The sequence below is a fragment of the Narcine bancroftii genome, chromosome 4 (genome assembly GCF_036971445.1).
Source record: "Narcine bancroftii isolate sNarBan1 chromosome 4, sNarBan1.hap1, whole genome shotgun sequence".
Lineage (NCBI taxonomy): Eukaryota > Metazoa > Chordata > Chondrichthyes > Torpediniformes > Narcinidae > Narcine > Narcine bancroftii.
The window spans coordinates 8,404,863-8,428,357 of NC_091472.1; the positions used below are offsets into that span (position 1 = coordinate 8,404,863).

Genomic DNA, 23,495 nt, shown 5'->3' on the forward strand with positions numbered 1-23,495 from the left:
CTGTCTTCTCCCTTTCACCCAATTTCGAATCCAGTTTACAACCTCTCCATGGATACCTAGTGTCTGTGTGGTGAATGTCTGCCAAGCTCCCTGTCTCCCCTCTGGCGAACCTTGCTGTACTAACATTGGCTGTGCATTATCTCTACTGTTAAGGACACTCCCCTTGGGTATAACTGTATATGCATCTATTGTCTTTCATTAGTGTACCATGAATTTCAGCTAATAAAAGCCATGATTATTGTTTGACCACATCGTCTTTGTCTACTTCATCAACTGGCACTTCAATTTTATTAGCAGAAATGGATGCAGCCCTCAAGCCAGAGTGGCTGATAATCGATCAATCGGCCCCGAGAAATTTTCAACCACTGGATTGCCTGTTTCGATTACTACATGAGTCGAAACAACATGATCGATGAGGCGATACAGTGAGACCACCTGAACTCTTTGCTGGGTGAGGTCCCTTTCGCCGTAACGCAAGGAGTTACCACTCTGGGAACGTCTGACTACTTACTATGCAGTGCCACAGAATGTGGTGCTTGCTCGACACCAGTTACTGACTAGATGCCAGAAACCCGGGGTAAGTGATGTTGCCTGTGCACTGGCCCTCGACTCGCTGGCAAACGAATGTGATGTCAGGGCAGTCAATGTGCAACAACACCACAATGCCTTGAAGCTGGAAGCTTTAGTCAACGGAATTGACTCCAGTTACATCCGACAGAGGCTGCTGGAGACGGAGCCCTTAACCTACAACTGGGCACTCTAGCCAAAACACTGAGAAGTGCCATGCAGTCCAGTGAAATGCTGGAAACCGAAAAGGAAACATCCAGGAGTGCTGGAACCCCGAAGGAAAGAAAAGGGCGAAACCCTGAAAAATGCTACTTCTGTGATAAGACCTGGCACCCCAGACAGAAGTGCTTGGCTCGATTTGCTACCTGCAGCTATTGTGGGAAACTCGGCCACTTTGCTAAAGCGTGTAAGGCAAAAAGTACTCCCACTGATAAGAAGAAGAAGAGAAGCACCAAGAAAATGCATCCTGGAGCTGCAGGAATGGAAGACAACTGTGAAAAGGGGGAATCTTCAGACGAGCAGGCTGAATCGACTTCAAGTGACGGCGAGGTGAGATCCCTGTGATAGCTGAATTGACTGTAAAGCTTGGGGGATGTTACAGACTGGAACAGTCGACTACAAAGGGGGAGGTGAATGGTGAGACTCTTGATTGTCTAATAGACTCGGGGAGTGCTGACAGCTACATCCACGAGAAAGTTGCCAGAGCCTTAAATTTGTGAAGATATCCAGCGAACCGAAAGAACTTACAAAAACTGGATGGGACAAGTGTAAAGTTACTTTAAATTTGCAGGGACATTACCTTGCTGATGTGTGGCTCTTTATTATGCTGGAGCTCTGCGGCCCTGTGGTACTGGGATTAGATATTCAATCTCAGATGAACAATGTAGTGTTAAGTTTCGGTAAGCCACTACCCATGCTAGTTACTGCGGTCTGTCAGCATTAAAGATCAAAGCTCCTTCCCTTTTCAGTGATTTATCCCCTGACTGTCAGCCGATTGCCACTAAGCCATTCTTACAGCAAAAAGGATCGTGAGTTTATCAAAGCGCAGACCCAGAGACTGCTTAAAGAGGGAGTCATTGAACCTAGTAAGAATCCGTGGCGGGCCCAAGTTGTAGTCGTGAAAAATCACACTAAGAGACGACTGGCTATTGACTACAGCCAGACAATCAACTGTTACACCTACCTGGATGCCTACATCCTGCCTTATCAATGAAATGATTAATCAGATAGTGTAATATAAAGTGTACTCCACTATCGACCTCAAAGCAGATTATCACCAAATCCCCATTAAGAAAAGGGAACAGCTCTATACAGCTTTTGAGGCTGATAGGGGGGGGGGGGGGGTTATACCAGTTTAAAAGGGTACCTTTTGGGGTCACTAATGGTGTGTCCATTTTTTAGAGGGAAATGGATAAGATTGTTAGGACGTATGAGTTACAGGGTACGTTTCCCTATCTGGATAATGTCACTATCTGTGGGAAAACACTGGCTGAGCACGACAACAACTTAAAGAAATTTTTAGCAACGGCTAAAGAACTCAGCCTTACATTTAACGAGGGCAAATGTGTGTTCAACGCGACAGAGCTACCCATTCTGGGCTACATTGTCCATAAGGGCAAAATCCACCCTGACCCGGAGAGAATGGCCCCCCCTTAAGAAGTTACCACCCCCAGACTCAGCAAAAGCCCTTAAAAGGTGTATGGGATTCTTTTCCTACTACTCCAAATGGGTTCGGGACTACGCCACAAAGGCATGGCCTCTGTTTGACACTAAATCTTTTCCTCTCTCTCCAATGGCCTTGACGGCTTTCGAGAGAATTAAAGCTGATATTCTCAAAGCTGCACTCACGTCTATTGACGAGGATGTCCCATTCCAAGTGGAAACTGATGCCTTAGATTGTGCCTTGGCAGGAACCCTTAATCAAAAGGGCAGACCTGTGGCATTCTTCTCCCGCACGTTACGCGGACCTGAACTTAAACATCCTGCCATTGAAAAAGAAGCCCAGGCTATTATTGAAGCTGTTCCCTACTGGAGACGCTTTCTAGCCGGTAGAAAATTTACTCTTGTCACTGATCAGAAATCTGTAGCCTACATGTTCAGTACTAAACACAAAAGTAAGATCAAGAACGATAAGATGGCACGCTGGGGAATAGAACCCTCAACTTATAATTATGAGATCCAGTACAGACCGGGCAGGTTAAACGATCCCTCTGACGCATTGTCACGATCTGCTGCTGGTGCTCAGCTGGAGGGGCGAAAAGAGATCCATAGCAGACTGTGCCACCCAGGAGTCATGAGGTTCTTCCACTACATAAGGGCTAACAACCCTCCTTACTCTCTGGAAGAAATCGGGAAACTGACTAAAAGCTGTCCTGTTTGCACAGAATGCAAACCGCAATACTTCAAAGCTCCAGAGGCCTTGCTCATCAAGGCAACCCGACCTTTTGAAAGGATTAGCTAAGATTTTAAAGGGCCATTACCTTCCAATAACAAAAATGTATATTTCCTTACTGAAATTGACGAATATCCCAGGTTTCCCTTTGCGATACCCTGCCCTGACGTCTCATCAGTGTCTGTTATTAAGTCACTTGACAGAATTTTCAGCATTTTTCATTTTCCCAATTACATTCATACCGATAGGGGCTCAGTATTCATGAGCGCTGAACTGAGGCGAGCCCTGCTACGAAAGGGGATTGCCACCAGCTGTACCACAAGCTTCAACCCACAGGGCAATGGGCAGGTCGAAAGGGCTAATGCTACAGTCTGGAAGACTGTTAATCTTGCTTTAAAAACACATTATTACCCTGTTACCTGGTGGCAGGAGGTGCTGCCTGAGGCACTATGTTCTATTCGGTCTTTATTGTGTACTGCAACAAATCAAACACCTCATGAAATCAGGAACTGTGATGGACTGGCCAGCCTGTTTACCTAAGCCTGGAGCCGTGCTGCTGAAGAGCCACGCTCGGGCATATAAAACAGACCCCCTAGTCCAATCAGTTCAGCTACTGCATACTAACCCCAACTACGCTCATGTTAAATTCCCAGACGGGAGTACTGACACTGTTCCCCGTAGAGGTCTGGCCTCGCCTGGTTCGCCCCTTCCTCACACCCCTATTCAGAGTGAGCCTGAGAGGTTGGACTCATCCCCCCAGCCTGTGACCCCTAGTCAACTTTCAGATGGCCATGCTCAGGCTCCACTGCATCAAGCCGGCGATTCTGGAGTGGGTCCAAAAGTCAGTCCTTCGCACATGACAGACCCAGGAACTGAACTGTACCAGTTCCCAAGGTTGCAAAGGAGCCACCTGTTTTGAGATGTAGCACCAGAATTCATAAACAACCTGATAGGCTGAAATATTCATAAAACATCTAATTATATTTCGATTGCTTGCTAGATACTGGCATATTTTGGCTGTTAGAGTATTCTCAATGCCAAACATGGTATCCATGTATCGCTTGCTTCAGTCTTTCCTAGCAGCTGTTCTTTTTATTTTAACCCTTCTTCTGCCAGGGGGAGACTGTGGTGAATGTCTGCCAAGCTGCCTGTCTCCCCTCTAGCGAGCCTTGCTGTACAAACATTGGCTGTTCATTATCTCTACTATTAAGGACGGGTATAACTGTATATGTGCCTATTGGTGCATAATCGCCCGGTTTATCTTTCATTATTGTACCATGAGTTTCATAGGAACATCGAAACATAGAAGATAGGAGCAGGAGTAGGTCATTCGGCCCTTCGAGCCTGCTCCACCATTCAGCGGGATCATGGCTGATCTTAAAGTTCAGTACCCCGTCCCCGCCTTCTCTCCGTAACCTTTCATACCCTTATACTGAAGAAATAGATCTAATTCCCTCTTAAATATATTTAATGAACCTGCCTCTACTGCTCTCTGTGGCAATGAATTCCACAGATTCACCACCCTCTGGGTCAAGAAATTCCTCCTCATCTCGGTCCTAAATGGTTTGCTTATTATCCTCAAACCATGGCCCCGGGTTCTGGATTTTCCCATCCTTGGAAACATCCCAACTGCATCCATTCTGTCCAGTCCTGCTAGAATTTTATAGGTCTCTATGAGATCCCCTCTCAATCTTCTAAACTCCAACGAGTACAATCCCAATTTGCGCAATCTTTCCTCCTAAGTCATTCCTGCCATTCCAGGTATCAGCCTGGTGAATCGCCTCTGCACTCCCTCCATTGCAAGAACATCCTTCCTTAGATAAGGTGACCAAAACTGCACACAATACTCCAGGTGGGGTCTCACCAAGGCCCTGTACAGCTGCAGTAAGGTATCCTTGTTCCTCGACTCAAACCCTCTTGATATGAAGGCCAACATACCATTTGCCATTTTAACCGCCTGCTGTGCCTGCATGCTCGCCTTCAGAGACTGATGTACAAGTACCCCTAGGTCCCTCTGCACTTCCCCATCTCTTAATCTATTGCCATTCAAATAGTAATTTGCCCTCCGGTTTGTATTACCAAAGTGGATAACCTCACATTTATCCACATTGTAGTGCATTTGCCATGTATCTGCCCAGTCCCTCAATTTATTCAAATCACACTGGAGCTTCCTGACCCCCTCTTCCGAGCACACAACCCCTCCGAGCTTAGTGTCATCTGCAAATCTGGAGATTTTACATCCAATCTCCTCATCCAGATCATTAATGTAAATTGTGAACAGCTGGAGCTGGGGTCCCAGTACAGATCCCTGTGGCACCCCACTGGTCACCGCCTGCCACTCAGAAAACGAGCCATTTATCCCAACTCTCTGTCTTCTACCTGCCAGCCAGTTCTCAATCCACATCAATACTTTGCCCCCAATCCCTTGAGCCTTGATTTTGGAAGCCATTCGTTTATGCGGGACCTTATCGAAGGCCTTTTGGAAGTCCAGGTACACCACATCCACTGGCTCTCTCCCATCTATTTTACCTGTCACCATCTCAAAGAATTCCAATAGATTTGTCAAGCACGATTTACCTTTTGTAAATCCATGTTGACTCCGTCCGATCCCTTCTCTGCTAGTCATATGCTCCGCTATTACATCCTTAATAATGGATTCCATCATTTTGCCCACTACTGATGTAAGGCTCACCGGCCGATAATTCCCCGCTTTTTCTCTACCCCCCCTTTTTAAATAGTGGGGTAACATTAGCTACCCTCCAATCCATGGGTACTGATCCTGAGTCTATCGAGTTCTGGAAAATAATTCTTAAAGCGTCTGCTATCTGAATGGCCACTTCCTTGAGTACCCTAGGATGTAGATTATCAGGCCCTTGGGATTTATTGGCCTTCAATCCCATCAATTTCCCTAAGACCATGTCCTTAGAGATACTGATTTCTTTCAGTTCCTCCCTTGCATTAGTCTCTATGTTTCCCAACATCCTCGGGAGGTTATTTGTATCCTCTCTTGTGAAAACAGAACTAAAGTAAGAATTTAATTGGTCTGCCATTTCCTTATTCCCCATTATATATTCCCCTGATTCCGACTGCAAAGGACCTACTCTGGATTTCACCAATCTGTTCCTCTTGACATATTTATAAAAGCTTTTGCAGTCGGTTTTTATATTTGCCGCAAGCTTACTTTCGTAATTTATTTTTGCTCTCTTGATTAATCCCTTTGTCCTCCTTTGGTGCATCTTGAACTGCTCCCAGTCTTCGGTTGCGGTACTTTTTTTGGCCAATTGATATGCTCTCTTTTTGGACCCAATGCTGTCTCTAATTTCCCTTGTTATCCACGGTTGAGTCACCTTTTTTGGTTTATTTTTATGCCAAACCGGTATAAACGATTTTTGCAATTTCTCCATTAGATCTGTGAATGCTTTCCAATGTCTATCCACAGTCAACCCCCCCATAAACACCCCCCAATCAATCTTACTCAACTCCCGTCTCATACCATCATAATTCCCTTTATTTAAATTCAGGACCTTAGTCTCGGTTTTAATTTCATCATTCTCCATGTCGAGTGAGAATTCGATCATATTGTGATCGCTCCTACCCAAAGGGCCTCGCACAACAAGATTGTTGATTAGCCCCTTATCATTGCATAATACCCAGTCTAAAATGGCCTGCTCCCGAGTTGGTTCCTCGACATATTGGTCTAGATAACCGTCCCGTAAACATTCAAGGAATTCCTCCTCCTCAGTATTTTTACCAATTTGTCTAGTCCAATCTATATGTAAATTAGTCTTCCATGATGACGGCTGTTCCCTTATAAGTTTCTGCTAATAAGTTTCTGTTAATAAAAGCCATGATTATTGTTTGACTAGCCTCCAGTGTGGGACCTTGTCAACATCCACAGCCTTTCCTTCATCTACTTTCTTGGTAAACTCCTTGAAAAACTGTAATACTCTTATCTCACTTAACCCCCAACAATGCAGGAATATATATATAGTGTGTGTGTGTGTGTGTGTGTGTGTCTGTGTGTGTGTCTGTGTGTGTGTGTGTTTGTTTTTCTGTGTCTGTGTGTGTGTGTTTGTCTGTGTGTGTGTGTGTGTCTGTGTGTCTGTGTTTGTGTGTCTGTGTCTGTGTGTGTGTGTGTCTGTGTGTGTGTGTGTTTGTTTTTCTGTGTCTGTGTGTGTGTTTGTGTGTCTGTGTCTGTGTGTGTGTTTGCATATGTGTGTATATGTGTGTGTGTTTGCATATGTGTGTGTGTTTGCATATGTGTGTGTGTGTGTTTGTCTGTGTGTCTGTGTCTGTGTGTTTGTGTGTCTGTGTGTGTGTGTTTATGTGTGTGTGTTTGTGTGTTTGTGTGTGTGTGTCTGTGTGTGTGTTTGCATATGTGTGTGTGTGTGTGTGTGTGTGTGTGTGTGTGTGTGTGTAGTACCACAAGCCATTACAGTTCAAGGCACAATTATTGAAAAACCGTTCCAAGATCAGTTTCATAAAATCCCAGTGTTGACAAGTAGGCTTGAAATTGTTATGACACACAGGCTTTAGATGGATGAGACACACAGGCCTTAGTTTGATGTGACATTTAGGCTTTAAGATGGGTGAGGCACGCAAGTCTTAGATGAAGGCAACATGCAGGCTTTAAGATGGATGTGTATCTGCAGGTCTTGGATGAAATTATCAGTTCATGAAGTAGGTGAAAGTGACTGGGGGCAACAGAATGTTGAGTAACTCATGAAACCCTTGTTGTGGTGCTTCAGGTAAATGTCCCTTTTAGGTTGAGTGTCAACCAAAACTCCCCTCTTCTTTGGCCTAAGGGACATGAAGCAAGTGATGCTCATGACGCTTCCAGAACTCAAGTGACTCGCACTCTGGTGACCAGTGAAGCGCAGAGTTTTTTCTGCAAGTAGAACCTTTTTCATGGGCCAGCTGATCAAAAGTGACCTTCACTCTTTTTGATCATGAAGTGGTCTTCTCATTCCTCAATAACTAACAGGAGGAATTCCGACAGTTTATCTATAACTACACAATGAGGCCAAGTGGGTTTCTCATTCCCACAAGGAAGTCGAAGAGCTTTTCACTTCTGTGCTGCCTCCTTAAAATGATCTCCTCAACAAATGATGCAGTCTTTTTAATAAGCTGGTCACATGGTCTTTACTTCAGGGCTTCTTTGCTTCACTCTGCAAATGTATTAAAGTGCAGAACATGCTGTCTTCAAAGTTGCTAACTCAGAGTCAGTTTCCAAAACCTGCAATGTTTGTTAAATCTGTTCTCTTAAAGAGGCAGCCCCACACAAATGAAAATGAACTGAAAAATGGGAGTACATCACAAAGTGGGGCAAGAGGAACAAAGAGGATCATATTGGCCTATGAGTCTGACACTGGTGGTAGGGAAATTATTGGAGAAGATTCTGAGAGATAGCATCTATTCACATCTGGAAGATTATAGACTTATTAGGGGATAGTCAGCATGGCTTAGGGTGAGGTCTCATCTTATAAACAATGGAGTTTTTCAGAGGAAATGATGCAGGTGATTGATGAGGCGAGGGCAGTTGTAGGTTGTACATATGAACCAGGGCATTTGACATGGTCCCTCATGGTATGCTATTAAGGCACATGTGATCCATGGAGATTGGCAGAATAAATTCAAAATTGGCTTGGCCATAGAACACAGAGGGCATTCCCAATATTCTAACCAGTGGAGTCACTCGGCTTGGTGTCACCCGGTGCTCTAACTCATTGTGTCACCCCTGCCTCCCTCACCCCCCCCCCCCCATGAATCAAGTGTACCCTGCATAAAGGAAACAGGTATGTGTCCCTTCTTTCATTGTTTGTCCAGGCAGAGCTGGGGGGTGGAGTGGGGTGGGGGGGTTGGCGGCAGTGCTGAGGGTGGTGGTGTGGGAGTGATGACAGCACTGAGTCGGGGGGGCTCTGACTGGAGCACATTAGAAGATTTAGTAAATTTAGCATGGAGTTAGCATGGAGTTTTAGCCTTGTAGCTATATTGATACGTATAACATAACAATTTACAGGATGGATACAGGCCATATTGGCTCTTCTAGTCCACACTGATTTACGTGAAACTCCACTAGTTCCACCCTTGCCCATAACCCTCCAACCCCTCACATCCATGTACTCATCTAACCTCCTCTTAAATGACAGAATTGACCCTTCCCCAACTACCTCCTGGAAGATCATTCCACCCAGCCACCCCTCTCTGAGTGAAGAAACTTCCTCGTATATTACTTTTAAAGTTTTGCCCCCTAACCCTTAACTTATGACCCCTCGTTCCAATCTCCCCTAATCTCAGCAGAAAGAGCCTATTCACATCTACTCTATCTATTTCTTTCATAATTTTAAATACCTCTATCAAATCCCCTCTCAACCTTCTACGCTCCAATGAATAAAGACCCAATCTAATCAATCTTTCTTTGTATTCTAGATACTGCAATCCAGGCATCATTTTAGTAAATCTTCTCTGAACACTCTCTACCTTATTGATATCCTTCCTATAATTGGGGACCCAAACTGAACACAGTATTCCAAATTTGGTCTCACTAATGCCTTGTACAGTCTCAACATCACCTCCCAGCTCCTATATTCTACGCTTTGATTTATAAAGGCCAGCATACCAAAAACCTTCTTTACCACCCTATCTACATGAGAATCCACTTTCAAAGACCAATGAACCATTATTCCAAGATCTCTCTGTTCCTCTGCATTCCTCAATGCCCTCCCGTTCACCACATACATCCTGTTTTGATTATTCTTCCCAAAAGGAAGCACTTCACACTTATCAGTATTAAACTCCATCTGCCACCTTTCAGCCCACTCTTCTAAACAGTCCAAATCCTTCTGCAGTCCCTGAAAACCATCTTCACTATCCACAACTCCTCCTGTTTCTGTAAACAAGTATAAGCCATTAAACAGAGTAAGTATGTAAAAATAAATATACAGGTGTAGTAATTATATGTAGAATAAACCCTATTATATATAACAAAATACTAAAAAAAAGACAAAAAAAAGTCTACTATGCACTTAAAACAAATATAAAATGGCTCATTTAAAAAGCCAAAAAAAGATATTACTATTCTATAAAATCTACCCCTTTCCCATCCAAAATTGTTGGTAGATACATATAATTTGCTACCATAGAGAGAAGATTAAAATGACAAAACAATATCTGAATAATCTTATAAATTATGAAAATAGTTGATAAAAGGATATTTGGAAAGACAGGATTTATTTGGAAAGACAGGGATTGAGTCAGTGTAGTCAGTATGGTCTTGTACATGGTAGATCATGTCTAACAAATCTTGTAGAGTTTTTCGTGGAGGTTACTAAAAAGGTTGATGAGGGGAAGGCTGTGGATGTTGTCTATTTGGACTTTAGTAAGGCTTTTGATAAGCTTCCCCATGAGAGGTTAGTGAGGAAGGTGGGAAGCATTAGGTATTAATGATGAAGTAGTAAGATGGATTTGGCAATATTTGGATTGGTGATGCCAGAGAGTAGTGGTGGAAAATTGTTTTACCAAATTAGAGGCTGGTGTCGAGTGGAGTGCCTCAGGGTCCATTGCTTTTTGTCATATATATTAACGATCTAGATGATAGGGTAGCATATTGGATTAGTAAATTTGCAGACGATACAAAGGTTGGCGGTGTTGTTGCCAGTGAGGGAGATTATTAAATCTTACAGGGTGATACAGGACAGTTAGTAGAGTGGGCTGAAAGATGGCAGATGGAGCTTAATACTGATAAATGTGAGGTGCTACATTTTGGTAGGACTAATCAAAATAGGACATACATGTTAAATGGTAGACAATTGAGGAGAGCTTGTCCGTGAACTACTCTTTCCAGACGATGCCGCTTTAGTTGCCCATTCAGAGCCAGCTCTTCAGCGCTTGACGTCCTGCTTTGCGGAAACTGCCAAAATGTTTGGCCTGGAAGTCAGCCTGAAGAAAACTGAGGTCCTCCATCAGCCAGTTCCCCACCATGACTACCAGCCCCCCCACATCTCCATCGGGCACACAAAACTCAAAACGGTCAACCAATTTACCTATCTCGGCTGCACCATTTCATCAGATGCAAGGATTGACAATGAGATAGACAACAGACTCGCCAAGGCAAATAGCGCCTTTGGAAGACTACACAAAAGAGTCTGGAAAAACAACCAACTGAAAAACCTCACAAAGATAAGCGTATACAGAGCCGTTGTCATACCCACACTCCTGTTCGGCTCCGAATCATGGGTCCTCTACCGGCACCACCTACGGCTCCTAGAACGCTTCCACCAGCGTTGTCTCCGCTCCATCCTCAACATCCATTGGAGCGCTTTCATCCCTAACATCGAAGTACTCGAGATGGCAGAGGTCGACAGCATCGAGTCCACGCTGCTGAAGATCCAGCTGCGCTGGATGGGTCACGTCTCCAGAATGGAGGACCATCGCCTTCCCAAGATCGTGTTATATGGCGAGCTCTCCACTGGCCACCGTGACAGAGGTGCACCAAAGAAAAGGTACAAGGACTGCTTAAAGACATCTCTTGGTGCCTGCCACATTGAGCACCGCCAGTGGGCTGATAACGCCTCAAACCGTGCATCTTGGCGCCTCACAGTTTGGCGGGCAGCAACCTCCTTTGAAGAAGACCGCAGAGCCCACCTCACTGACAAAAGGCAAAGGAGGAAAAACCCAACACCCAACCCCAACCCACCAATTTTCCCCTGCAACCGCTGCAACCGTGTCTGCCTGTCCCGCATCGGACTTGTCAGCCACAAAAAGAGCCTGCAGCTGACGTGGACTTTTACCCCCTCCATAAATCTTCGTCTGCGAAGCCAAGCCAAAGAAAATGAGGAGAGCAGTGGAACAAAGGGATTTAGGAGTCATGGTACATAATTCTCTGAAAGATGAATCACATATGGACAGGTGCTGAAGAAGGCATTTAGTATAATGGCTTTCATAAATCAGAGTATTGAACGCAGGAGTTGGGATGTTATGTTGAAATTGTATGGCATTGGTGAGGCCATATTTGGAATATTGTGTGCAGTTTTGGTCGTTGACTTATAGGAAAGATATAAACAGAATAGAGAGAGGGCAGAGGAGGTTTACGAAAATGTTGCCAGGGTTTCAGGGTTTGAGTTACAGGGAAAGGTTGAGCAGGCTGGGACATTATTCCCTGGAGCGTAGAAGATTGAGGGTATTCAAAATTAGAAGGGAGACAGGTAGAGTCAATTTGGATAGGCCTTTTCCATTGAGAGTGAGAGAGATTCAAGCAAGAGGGCATGGATTGAGAGTAAAAGGGGAAAAGTTTAGGGGAAACATGAAGGGGAATTTTTTCATGCAGAGGATGGTGGAGGAGTGGATTGAACTTTGGCAGAGGTGGTAGAAGTCAAGGAAAATTTGGATAGGTATATGGACAGGAGAGGTATGGAGGGTTATGGGCTGAATGCAGGTCAGTGGGACGAGGTGGGAGAAGATGTTTGGCAAGGACTAGTAGGGCCGAACTGTTTCTATGCTGTAAATGGTTATATGGGTATAAATTTAAAAAATTCAAACCTGTTACTTTGGTAGACCATTTGATTTTTTTCTAAAGATAAACATGCCACCATATCAGATCGCCACTGAGTATGTGAAGGAGGGACAGTATCTTCCCATCTCATCAGTATTGAACATCTAGCAATAAGTGAAGCAAATGAGATTACATAGGATTGAGAGACTGTTAAATTCAAGTCAGTTATTTTGCTTAATCTAAATAGGGCAATTAAGGGATTTGGTCTCAAATTTACATTAAGGACTAAAGCTAACATATGAAAAAGATTTTTCCCTAAAAAGGGAAAAAGAAGGACAAGGTTAACATGATAACAGAGTATCTTCTTCAGTCCAGCTCTTGTCACATTGTGAAGAAATGCTGGAGTTAAATTTAGCTCATTGAACTTTAGAAAGAGAGGTTGGATGTACTACCTTAAATTGTAAAAGTGAGTGATGGGCACACAAAGAAGAAGAGTTTTATAATTTTAAAATATAATCCCGTGTAATAGCCAAAAATGAAAGCTGAAGATCTTGCTCCCAAGGTTTTTTAATCTTATCTAGGGAATTGTCCCTAGATTTTAATAATAAACAATATATAGCTAATATATATATATATTTAAAATTTATATTTAGCCAGACAGCTCTGTAACAGGACCGTTCAGCTCACGAGTTGCCCAATTACACCCAATTGACCTACAATCCCGGTATGTTTTGAACGGTGGGAAGAAACTAGAGAATCCAGAGAAAACTTCCACAGACTAGAGGAAATCATCGGACAGCGCCGGATTCGAACCTAATCCCGATCACTGGCACTGCACAGCATTACACTACACATAAAGTGAAGCAGTGACAGTGTAGATCAATGGTTCTCAACCCTCCCCTCTCACATACCACCTTAAATAATCCCTTACTTAACCACAGAGCCATAGGTGTCTGTGGTTAGTAAGGGATTACTTAAGGTGGTATGTGAATGGGGGAAAAAGAGGTTAAAAACCACTCGTGCAGATGGTCAGAGTCGTTTTTCGCAGTGGAAATTGCAAATTCGAAATGTCATCTCTTTAAGGAGAGAGGGAGAAAGTTTAAAGGAGATTTAAGAGGCCTTTTTTTTTAACTCAAAGAGTTAGGGGGCCTGGAACCTGTTGCCTGGAAAAGTAATAGAAGGAGATACAATAGCAACGGTTAAGAGGTATTTAGTATCAGTTTTCGCAGTGGTTGGGGAGTTGGGGGGCAGGGAGAAGGAGGGGGGCGGCGGGACATCCGATAGCTCTTTTAGAAAGTTGGCAACAGGAAAATGGGCCAAATTGTTTCTTCTTACCAGCTTGTGCTTTTAGTTGTTTCCATAAAGAATCTTCCCACTTGAGAGAGAGAGAGAGAAAAATGAAAGCGTTAACTTGTGCTCAACAGCGTCCGTTTCAGAGCTGAAGATGGACAGACTGCGGACGTGCGAAAGGTGTGTGTGTGTGTGTAAATGCTTTTGTGAACGTGTGTGTGATTGTAGGTGTGAGTACACGTTGGTGTGTGCGCGCGTGTGAGTGTCTGGATGTGTGTGTGTGTGTGTGTGAGGGGATGTGCCTGTGTGTGTGGGCGAGCGCGGCGTTGGTGTGTGTGTGTAAACGAGTGAGTGAGCGATTGAGAGGAAAACCTGTTTTAATGGACAGCTCAATGTCCATTTCAGTCCCTGTGTAACCAGACCCTCAACAACCCAACCTGTTGCCATTATTATAATTCGTGCAATTTTACCCCTGTTGAAAATCCCAATAATTGTTTGGAACGGAAAATAAAGAAACATTCCGCGTGAAATCCCTTCCAGCATTAGTCTTTCACCCCCCTCCCCCCCCCCCCCCCCCCCATGTTGGATCGGTTATAAGCTGAAGATTCATTGAAAAGGCTAAGCCTGAACTGCCTGCCGATGGCTGCGACTCTGCAGAATGAAGACCTTTCTGATGGTTGTGGGATATGTTCCGGTTGTGTTGGCATGAACAGAGGCCCCCGGGACACAGCTCACCGTCCGTGGTGAGGGGCAAGGCATTTGCAAACAATCCCCTTGCTGCCCTCAAACGCTTCGTCGGAATATATCATTGTTTCAATTCGCAAATGGGTTCGAATAAAGGTTCCAGGAACCCGGACGCGGATAAAACTTTCAAGCTTCCTTGGGTGTTTATTTTGCTTATCTCTCGAGGTCAGGCGAACCTTGCTTTGAAGGGCGTGTGTCTGGACAAAGGCCAGGTCCTCAAAGTATGTCAGTGCCACGGCATTGGGCACTCCGTCCTTGGAAACCAACTCGCCACCAACTGGTGAATGAGCGCTTCCGAAGAGTTAAAGCTCCATCGGAAACAAATAAACAGTAGATAATAGATCGGTGCGTCATCGGCCATAAAATCATATAAAGCAAACTATATTAAAATGAATAATTTCTGAAGCTCCACGAGGCAAAATTGTACATTTATTGATTCCACCCTCCATAATCCTGTCACAAAATGTTGAGAATTTTATGAGGCTCTTTTTAGAAACGCATTCATAGTTTGCATCAGGAACCAACCACGTGTGTTCAACTTTCAGATATTATGGGAATGATTGGAGTTCTCTTGGCCGGTAGAGGCGTTCTCGTGGGATCCAATTGGATCCAGCAACAACTTTCGTCATACTTTGCATGAAGTCTGTGATATTTTCTTTAAATAAAGTCCACCCTTTGAGACTACCAACACTCTATGTTATGATCAAAGCGGATAAACCCACGCCTTTATGGAATTGATAGAGAGATGCCTATTATTCAAGGGGAATAGTAGAGAGAAACGTCAAACCAGGGGATAAAGGTCATCGGAGAGGAGGAAGAAGAGGAAAGACATTTGAAGATAAGAAAAGAAATCTTTGCTCCTTTTCGCGACTTCAGCACCGCGGCGCGGACAGCAGCCTTCTGACTGCCTGGCAACACCCCTCCCCGCTGGACATGGAACAAGAAGCATTTCAGCACCACGGAGTCAGGACAGCTCCCGAACCTGAGATCAGGGTCTGCGATCAAATTTAAACGGATCGACATTGGACGCTACATGGTAAACGTGCCATTTCAAATAATGCGACGAAATCCAATGTTCTAATAAACTAGACTATTCTGCTCCCGTTTCTTTCTCCAATGTAGGCAGATTGTGGGCTTCAGAGGGTCACCTGAAGATCAGGGGTGCGGATATCACCATCCATCACTTGTGACCCAGTACGGAGCTGATTTCACAGCTTTTCAAACGAGGACAAGTTTTATCTCTTTTTAGAAAGTTGAGGGGGACTTTTAGGATGGCTGGCGGACTATTCTCCAACAGCACTGCCCTCTCCCTGGACCTGTCAACCCAGAACAACTTCACCGAGGAGATGGTGTACCTGGACACAGTCTTCTTCGCCATTCGGTGCATCGTGCCACCTATTTACCTCCTGATCATCACCGTGGGCTTACTGGGAAATATCACGTTAGTTAAGGTCTTTGTGTCCAACAGCGCAATGCGCAGCGTCCCTAATATTTTCATTTCAAGCCTGGCGGCCGGCGATCTGCTGCTCCTGGTGACCTGCGTCCCCGTGGACGCGACGAGATACTTCTTCGAAGAATGGGTCTTTGGCACAGTGGCTTGTAAACTCATCCCTTTGATCCAGCTCACCTCAGTGGGAGTGTCGGTGTTTACACTCACCGCCCTCAGCGCCGACAGGTAGGAACTGCAAGGGAGCCCGACAGTTATTTACATTAAAACGACCTTGTCTGTCTGCTTGCCTCCTCAGCTATTTGCTTCCCCCCCCCCCCCCCCACCATCTGTCTGCTCTCCTCCCGTCTATCTGCTTGCCGGCCCGTCTGTCTGCTTGGCTCCCCCAGTCTGTTTTGCCCGCCCTTCTGTCTGTTTGCTTGTCTCTCTGGTTGTCAGTCTGTCCACATCCCAGCAGCCTCTTAGTCTTATATCGAACTATCAATTAACCAGGTACTTACGGTATCTACTAAAATATCTAGTTATCTACCCACCCACATATTTGCCCCATTTATCACGTTGGACTGTTGGCCCATTCACCTGCCTGGGCCATTCAAATTAAAGTTATAGTTTGTTCAAGGTGTAATAAGAAAAGTGAATCTGCTCCATCGTCAGAAAATATGCATGCTGGTGTTTAAAACTGAAGGTACATTCTGCTGGGGTAACTCAACAGGTCGAACAGTACCAGCAAGAGAAAAAAGGCTGAATGACGTTTGACCTGAATTGTCGACCATTCACCTTCTCCCACTGATTCTGGTTTAAACCCGCTGAGTCCCTCCAGCAGAGGCATACTTTATTTTTCTTCCAAGAGTCCAGCATCTGCAGTCTCTGGTGTCTCGGGCAGCTGTGCTCATCATGCGGGGATGGCACACAATGAAAATACCTTTGCTGGAGTTGAAAGCAAAAAATATTCAAAGAGGTTGTGTCTCTAACTGTATACCAATTAAGGTTCCTTACAACAAGTCACTTTGTTAACAGGGAGGTGTAGTGATGCCTCCTGCTGTGATATTCTCTTTAGGAACAAAAGACTCTCAAATAATCTGCCTAGTATGATTGGAGATAGCTGGCAGACATAAAGGGGCAGTCCACTAACAACTTTGTATCACAGCAAAATTGATCATTACATTACATTTGTCTTTGTTGGGCCTCATAGAATGAGTCAAGCACCTGTCATCGGGTATATCTATCATTTATAAACATTAAAAGCAGGTGAACATTGATGTAGAATCCTCAATCTGTTTGATTTTGATCTCAGCAATGACATTGTACGATCGTAGCAATCAAAATAGGACAATGTCGCGGTGCAACAACAACTCCAGAAATTAAGAAAAATTGCTGTACTTGGGATGTTGAAAAGAAATGACAATCTTCACGGGGTTCCCATCAAATCGCTGACAATCAGAGGCTTGAGGGGACTGAGGAAAGGCTCAGGCCCACAACGTTAGTTACCCTTCACTTCCTATGGATGCTGTGTGACCGGCTGATCGTCCCTGGCACTTTCGTGCACTGCACTTTAAGGGGTTCGGTGGGCCAGCCAGCAGCCATGGAGAGAAAAGTTCAGTCACCACTGCAGATCAATCCTGGGAGAGGAAATGTTGGCTGACCATTTATCTCTGCGGATGTTGCCTGCCCATCTGAGTGTTCCACCCCCCGCTTCTTGCTGTTTGCTCAAGATGCCAGCATTTGTAAATCTTGCATTTTTCTCTTTCTCTGAAAACTTGCCAGGGCTGTTCCTTTTTTAAAAATAGATAACACAAATTTAAATCAGATACAATTTAGAGTCAACAGGCCCTTCACCTGACCAAAATGTCCCACTCTTACTTATCTCTCCAGTCTGCCTTTGGCCCTAAATTCCTCTAAACCTATCCTATCCATGGATCCTCATAGACTGTTCATGGAATAGGGCCCCTTCAGCCCTTCTAGTCTGAGCCAAACCATTTTTTTTTTGCCTAGTCCCACTGACCTGCACCCAGTCCATATTTTTCCTTCCAATATTTTTCTTAAACATTGCATTAGTATCTGCCTCAACCACATCTTCCATACCCCCACCACTCGCTATGTTAAAGACATTTACCCCTCAGGTTCCTGTTAAATATCTCCCCCTCCCCCACTTCAAACTGATGTCCTTCTGATTACTGATTCCCCAACTCTGGGCAAAAGACTCTCTGCGTTCATCCAATCTATTCCTCATGATTTTGGACACCTCTATAGGATCACCCTTCATCCTCCAAGGAATAAAATCCCAGGCTGCTCAACCTCTCTCTATAGCTCAGGACCCTGAGTGATTGCTTCTTAGCATTTTCTTTCTATCCAAATCTGACTTTGTTTCCCATTCTTCACTACACTTTCAATTACAGGTACAGAATTTAACACAGAAATATGAGGTGTTGTATTTTGGGAGGTCTAACCTGGTTAGGACCTACACAGTGAATGGTAGGGATCTGGGGAGCAGACAGATCCAGGAGGGCAGGTACATAGTTCCTTGAAATTGGAGCCATAGGTAGATGGGGTGGTCATAAAGACTTCTGGCACGTTAGCCTTCATCAGTCAGGGTACTAAGTATAAAAGTTGGGAGGTCGTGTTGCAGTTGTATAAGATGTTGGCCTGCCAACCTTCTGTGAGACAAAGTATCTGTCCTCTGAGACAACTGTTCCTGAAGCATTCTCTGCAATCGCTGGCCATTTATTTCTTTGTGAATTTTAGGAGTCTTTCTATGTGGAGGTGGAGTGGGAAGGAACAGATCCTTTCTCTGCACTGGGCTATCAATGTTATAAAATAACATTTTAATATAAATATATATTTATGTATATATTATAGAAATATAATATAAAAGGGGCAGAACAGTTGACGTTGCGGTTAATGTGACATTGTTACAGTGCCAGTGATAGGAACCTGGGGTTTGAATGTTGGGCTGTCTGTAAGGAGTGTGTACGTTCTCCCCGTGTCTTCATGGATTTTCCTCAGTTTTCTCTAACCATTCGAAATGTACTGGGGGTGCAGGTTAATTGGGTGCAAATTGGGCAGAATGGGTTTGAGGGCTGTCACTGTGCTGTGAGGTCTAAATATTTTTAAAAATGAATTAAAATAAAATTGAAAATAAGATGATCTCTACATTGGAGCTGAAGTGATTTGGTACACAGGGAGAAGAAGAATTCTTGCTGCTGCACTTGTATTGTTGCCAATGCAGAGTGACTACAAAGGAAATCCCAGTTGGTTGGTTCCATTAGCATGTAGATGAGATAACATCCTCAACAGAGACTTTGAGCTTTATTAAATCGTGAAGTAGATGGGCACGACATGAAGCAGGCCCCTTCTACACACCACCTATCCTATCAAGCATCCGTTTATATTCCAGATGAGGACTGACTACTGAGTGTAAAAGATGCCCCTCAGGCCCCTCTTACCTTACCTCTAGTTCTGGAATCATCTCCCCTGGAAAAGAGACTGTGAGCATTTATTTACCACTCATTATTCCATAAACCTCTAAACCACTGGCATCACTTGGGGGGGGGGGGGAAGTGCGGACCATACCGGGTGACATCATCAGAGGGGGGGGGTGACATCATAATAACTCTATAACATTTTTTCTACAGCAGAAAAATTTTATTTTTACAAAAATATCCCTGTCGGTAGTTATAAAAAAAACCATATTTCGTAAGCCAAGCTCACATACCAACAAGGTTAAAGCTCAATGCTCATATATTTTTCGAATGCTCCAATGCAATCCAGTCAGAGCTGTCATTATTACCTAATTAACAATGACGCTTCGAACCATGTGGTTTCGTCTCCACGCGCCATCAGTAAGCGCTGTTGTTTTCATTGCTGTTGGTGTTTTTATAGTCGCTGCTTTTGTCAAATTTTCTGGTGTTTTAGCTACAATATTGTGGTCATTAGTACTTGTGAACTGAGATCAATAACGGTTTTGAGAATGAAGTAGTAATTAAAGGAAAAGAAGGCTCAGTTACTAATGACGTTGGAACCAGTAATGTTGCAATTCAATGTAGAAAGATTTCACCAAACAATTTTGTTGTTAGTATTCATATAATCTAGGAAATATTACACTTAAGCAATTGATTCATGGTTCAATTTATTTGCATAGTAATAAAACAGGGTCATATTACCTGAATTTCCTTTTTGCCTGCTGCAAGGCGGACAAATTTTCCACCAGCAGGGATTGCCGAAGCGCCTCTTCCAGTCAGAGAGAGAGAAGCAAAAGAGACACCCCCTTAGTCACTGAATGTCTGTAGATTTGCCTCCTGCCCCTGCAGCCACACAAAGTCCAGTCCAAACTATTGGTGACCCAAGCTCCAGATCTAAACCTCCAACATGGTCAGGAACCCCTCAGCATTCCCAGCACCTCCTCACATCTCAGTTCTGATACCTGGCACCCCTCCAGCCAGTTCGAGCCAGTCTCCAGTGTGAGTCTCCCAACAGCAGTCTCCAGCAGCCCACAGTTTCATGCAGTGTCCCCTGTCTGGCCCGCTGCTGTGGTCATTGTCCCTGTGGGTCGTCTCCTCCGCTTCTCCCTCTCGGAGGGTGCTTAATCTTCCCATCCTCTAGAGCCCCACTTCCCTGGATCCTGCAGTCTCTCATGGCCACTACAGATTAATAGGCACCGCCATCTGGGGTGCAGACCCGCAGACATGGAATTTCAGCTAAAACCACCATCAGCTCCCTCAACGGGCTGTTCAAAGCCTGCGCAGAGCCAACATCAGTCAACTGGGCAGCTGGACCCCTAGGGAATGCTGCATGTCTGCTCCCAGACTCCCCATGGGTCCGCACCTCCGGCAGTGCTGCCATCTTTTTGCCTATTCATATTACATCACATATTATTCTATATTTTTTCAAATATTGCTAATTTGTTTTTTTTTTATTGGGCAGGGATATTCTATCATGCGACATGCATAAATCAATATCAAATTTTCACTGCAACTATGTGAAATGATGTAAATGTAAATACATTGAGGCTGTCTGTACGAATTTGTAATTTAAAGGTGTAATTTTAATTTTGATAGTTGTTTATCTCAGTACTATTGCCAAAAGCCAGATATGGTTCGACCTAAAAGGGGAGGCAGGCCTCTTCAGCCCGGTTAAGTAACCTGCATAGGAGAAGGACACTCCGATATAAAACCTACGACCCAAGGACCTCGCTGCCACGTCCCAGCTTGCTTGGCCATGGCACACGAACCATGGGTGTAAAGGGTGGGGCCAGTACTGCGCACACTGCACTCCACCTAAAAGCTCCTTTGCGCAGGCCCGAGGACAGGTCCACGTCCTCCCCCTCACAAGATGTGCACAAAGTCAAGCTAGCATGCTGGAACATCAGAACTATGTTAGACAAGGCTGACAGCCACCAATCTGAACGTCAGTCTGCCCTCATCGCACATGAACTCCTCAGACTCGACATCGACATAGCCGCTCTCAGTGAAGTCCATCTTGCAGATGTAGGCAGCCTCCAAGAACACGACGTGGGCTACGCACTCTACTGGTCTGGAAAGCCTCAGGCTGAACGACGCCTATCTGGTGTAGGCTTCATGGTCAAGAACTCCTTTGCCTCCAAACTCGAAAACCTCCCGACAGGCCACTCGGACCGGATCATGTCCATGCGACTCGCCCTTCAAAACAAGCGACGCATCACCCTCATCAGTGTCTATGCTCCAGCCCTCCAGACAGAACCAACAGAAAAGGACAAGTTCTACACTGACCTGTGCAACCTCATTCAACGCACCCCTACAGCCGACAAGGTTGTCATCCTTGGCGACTTCAACGCTCGTGTCGGCAAAAACTCAGAAACCTGGCCAGGAATCCTTGGTAAGCATGGTGTAGGCAAGTGCAATGACAATGGGCGCCTCCTGTTGGAGCTCTGCGCAGAACAGCGGCTTGTCATTACAAACACCCTTTTCCAGCAGAGTGACAGCCTGAAGACTACCTGGATGCATCCCCGATCCAAACACTGGCACCTCCTGGACTACGTTCTGGTGTGAGGAAGAGACAAACAAGATGCGCTCCACACCAGGGTCATGCCCAGCGTGGAATGCCACACTGACCACCGGCTGGTTCGCTGCAAGCTCAACCTTCACTTCAAGCCAAAGTTCAAGAACAGTGGAGCCCCCAGAAAGAGGTTCAATGTTGGAAACTTGCAGTCAGACGAAGTGAGAGGAAACTTCCAGGCAAACCTCAAGCTCAAAGATGCAATCCGCCTCACGGACTCGTCCCCTGAAACCCTCTGGGATCAGCTGAAGACTGCCATACTGCAATCCACTGAAGAGGTACTGGGCTTCTCCTCCAGGAAAAACAGGGACTGGTTCGATGAAAACAACCAGGAAATCCAGGAGCTGCTGGAAAGGAAGCGATCTACTCACCAGGCTCACCTTGCAAAGCCGTCCTGGCCAGAGAAGAAATGAGCCTTCCGTCTCGCATGCAGCCGTCTTCAGCGCAAACTCCGGGAGATCCAAAACGAGTGGTGGACTAGCCTCGCCAAACGAACCCAGCTCAGCACGGACATTGGCAACTTCAGGGGTTTTTACGAGGCTCTAAAGGCTATGTACGGCCCCCTCACCCCAAGTCCAAAGCCCACTGCGCAGCTCAGACGGCAAAGTCCTCCTCACCAACAAGATCTCCATCCTCAATCGATGGTCAGAACACTTCCAATCTCTTTTCAGTGCCAACCGCTCAGTCCAAGAATCTGCCCTGCTCCAGTTCCCTCAACAGCCCTTGAGTCTAGAGCTGGATGAGGTCCTTACCCGGGAAGAGACATATAAAGCAATTGAACAACTGAAAAGTGGCAAAGCAGCAGGTATGGATGGAATCCCCCAGAGGTCTGGAAGGCTGGCGGCAAATGCTCTGCTGGGACCAAGGAAAACTGCATCAGGACCTTCGTGATGCCATCATCATCACCCTGTACAAAAACAAAGGCGAGAAATCAGACTGCTCAAACTACAGGGGAATCACGCTGCTCTCCATTGCAGGCAAAATCTTCTCTAGGATTCTCCTTAATAGACTAATACCTAGTGTTGCCAAAAATGTCCTCCCAGAATCACAGTGTGGCTTTCATGCAAACAGAGGAACTACTGACATGGTCTTTGCCCTCAGACAGCTCCAAGAAAAGTGCAGAGAATAAAACAAAGGACTCTACATCACCTTTGTTGACCTCACCAAAGCCTTCGACACCGTGAGCAGGAAAGGGCTTTGGCAAATACTAGAGCACCTTGGATGCTTCCCCAAGTTCCTCAACATGGTTATCCAACTGCACGAAAACCAACAAGGTCGGGTCAGATACAGCAATGTGCTCTCCGAACCCTTCTCCATTGACAACGGTGTGAAGCAAAGCTGCGTCCTTGCACCAACCCTCTTTACTATCTTCTTCAGCATTATGCTGAAGCAAGCCATGAATGACCTCAACAATGAAGACACTGTTACATCCGGTACCACACGGATTGCAGTCTCTTCAATCTGAGGCGCCTGCAAGCTCACACCAAGACACAAGAGCAACTTGTCTGTGAACTACTCTTTGCAGACGATGCCGC

General features: G+C 45.1%; 1 protein-coding gene and 1 long non-coding RNA gene across 3 annotated transcripts in view; one reads left to right on the plus strand and one right to left on the minus strand.

Moving 5' to 3' along the window:
* Positions 1-7,543: 7,543 nt before the first annotated feature.
* On the minus strand, positions 7,544-19,467 carry LOC138759777 (uncharacterized). The gene is made up of 5 exons (XR_011355079.1): positions 19,379-19,467; positions 17,311-17,702; positions 13,785-13,824; positions 12,497-12,613; positions 7,544-8,127 (listed from the first exon to the last, which is right to left on the minus strand). It is a non-coding gene; the product is annotated as an uncharacterized lncRNA (long non-coding RNA).
* nmbr (neuromedin B receptor) overlaps positions 15,603-23,495 on the plus strand; it is a 62,967-nt gene continuing 55,074 nt past the window's right edge. The window contains exon 1 of one of the 2 annotated variants that reach the window (XM_069930368.1): positions 15,603-16,158. In XM_069930368.1, coding sequence (XP_069786469.1) covers positions 15,755-16,158 — 404 coding nt within the window. In that variant the 5' untranslated portion in view covers positions 15,603-15,754. Of the gene's footprint in view, positions 16,159-19,641; positions 19,770-23,495 lie in introns of those variants that run through there. The other variant, XM_069930366.1, reaches the window with a different exon arrangement.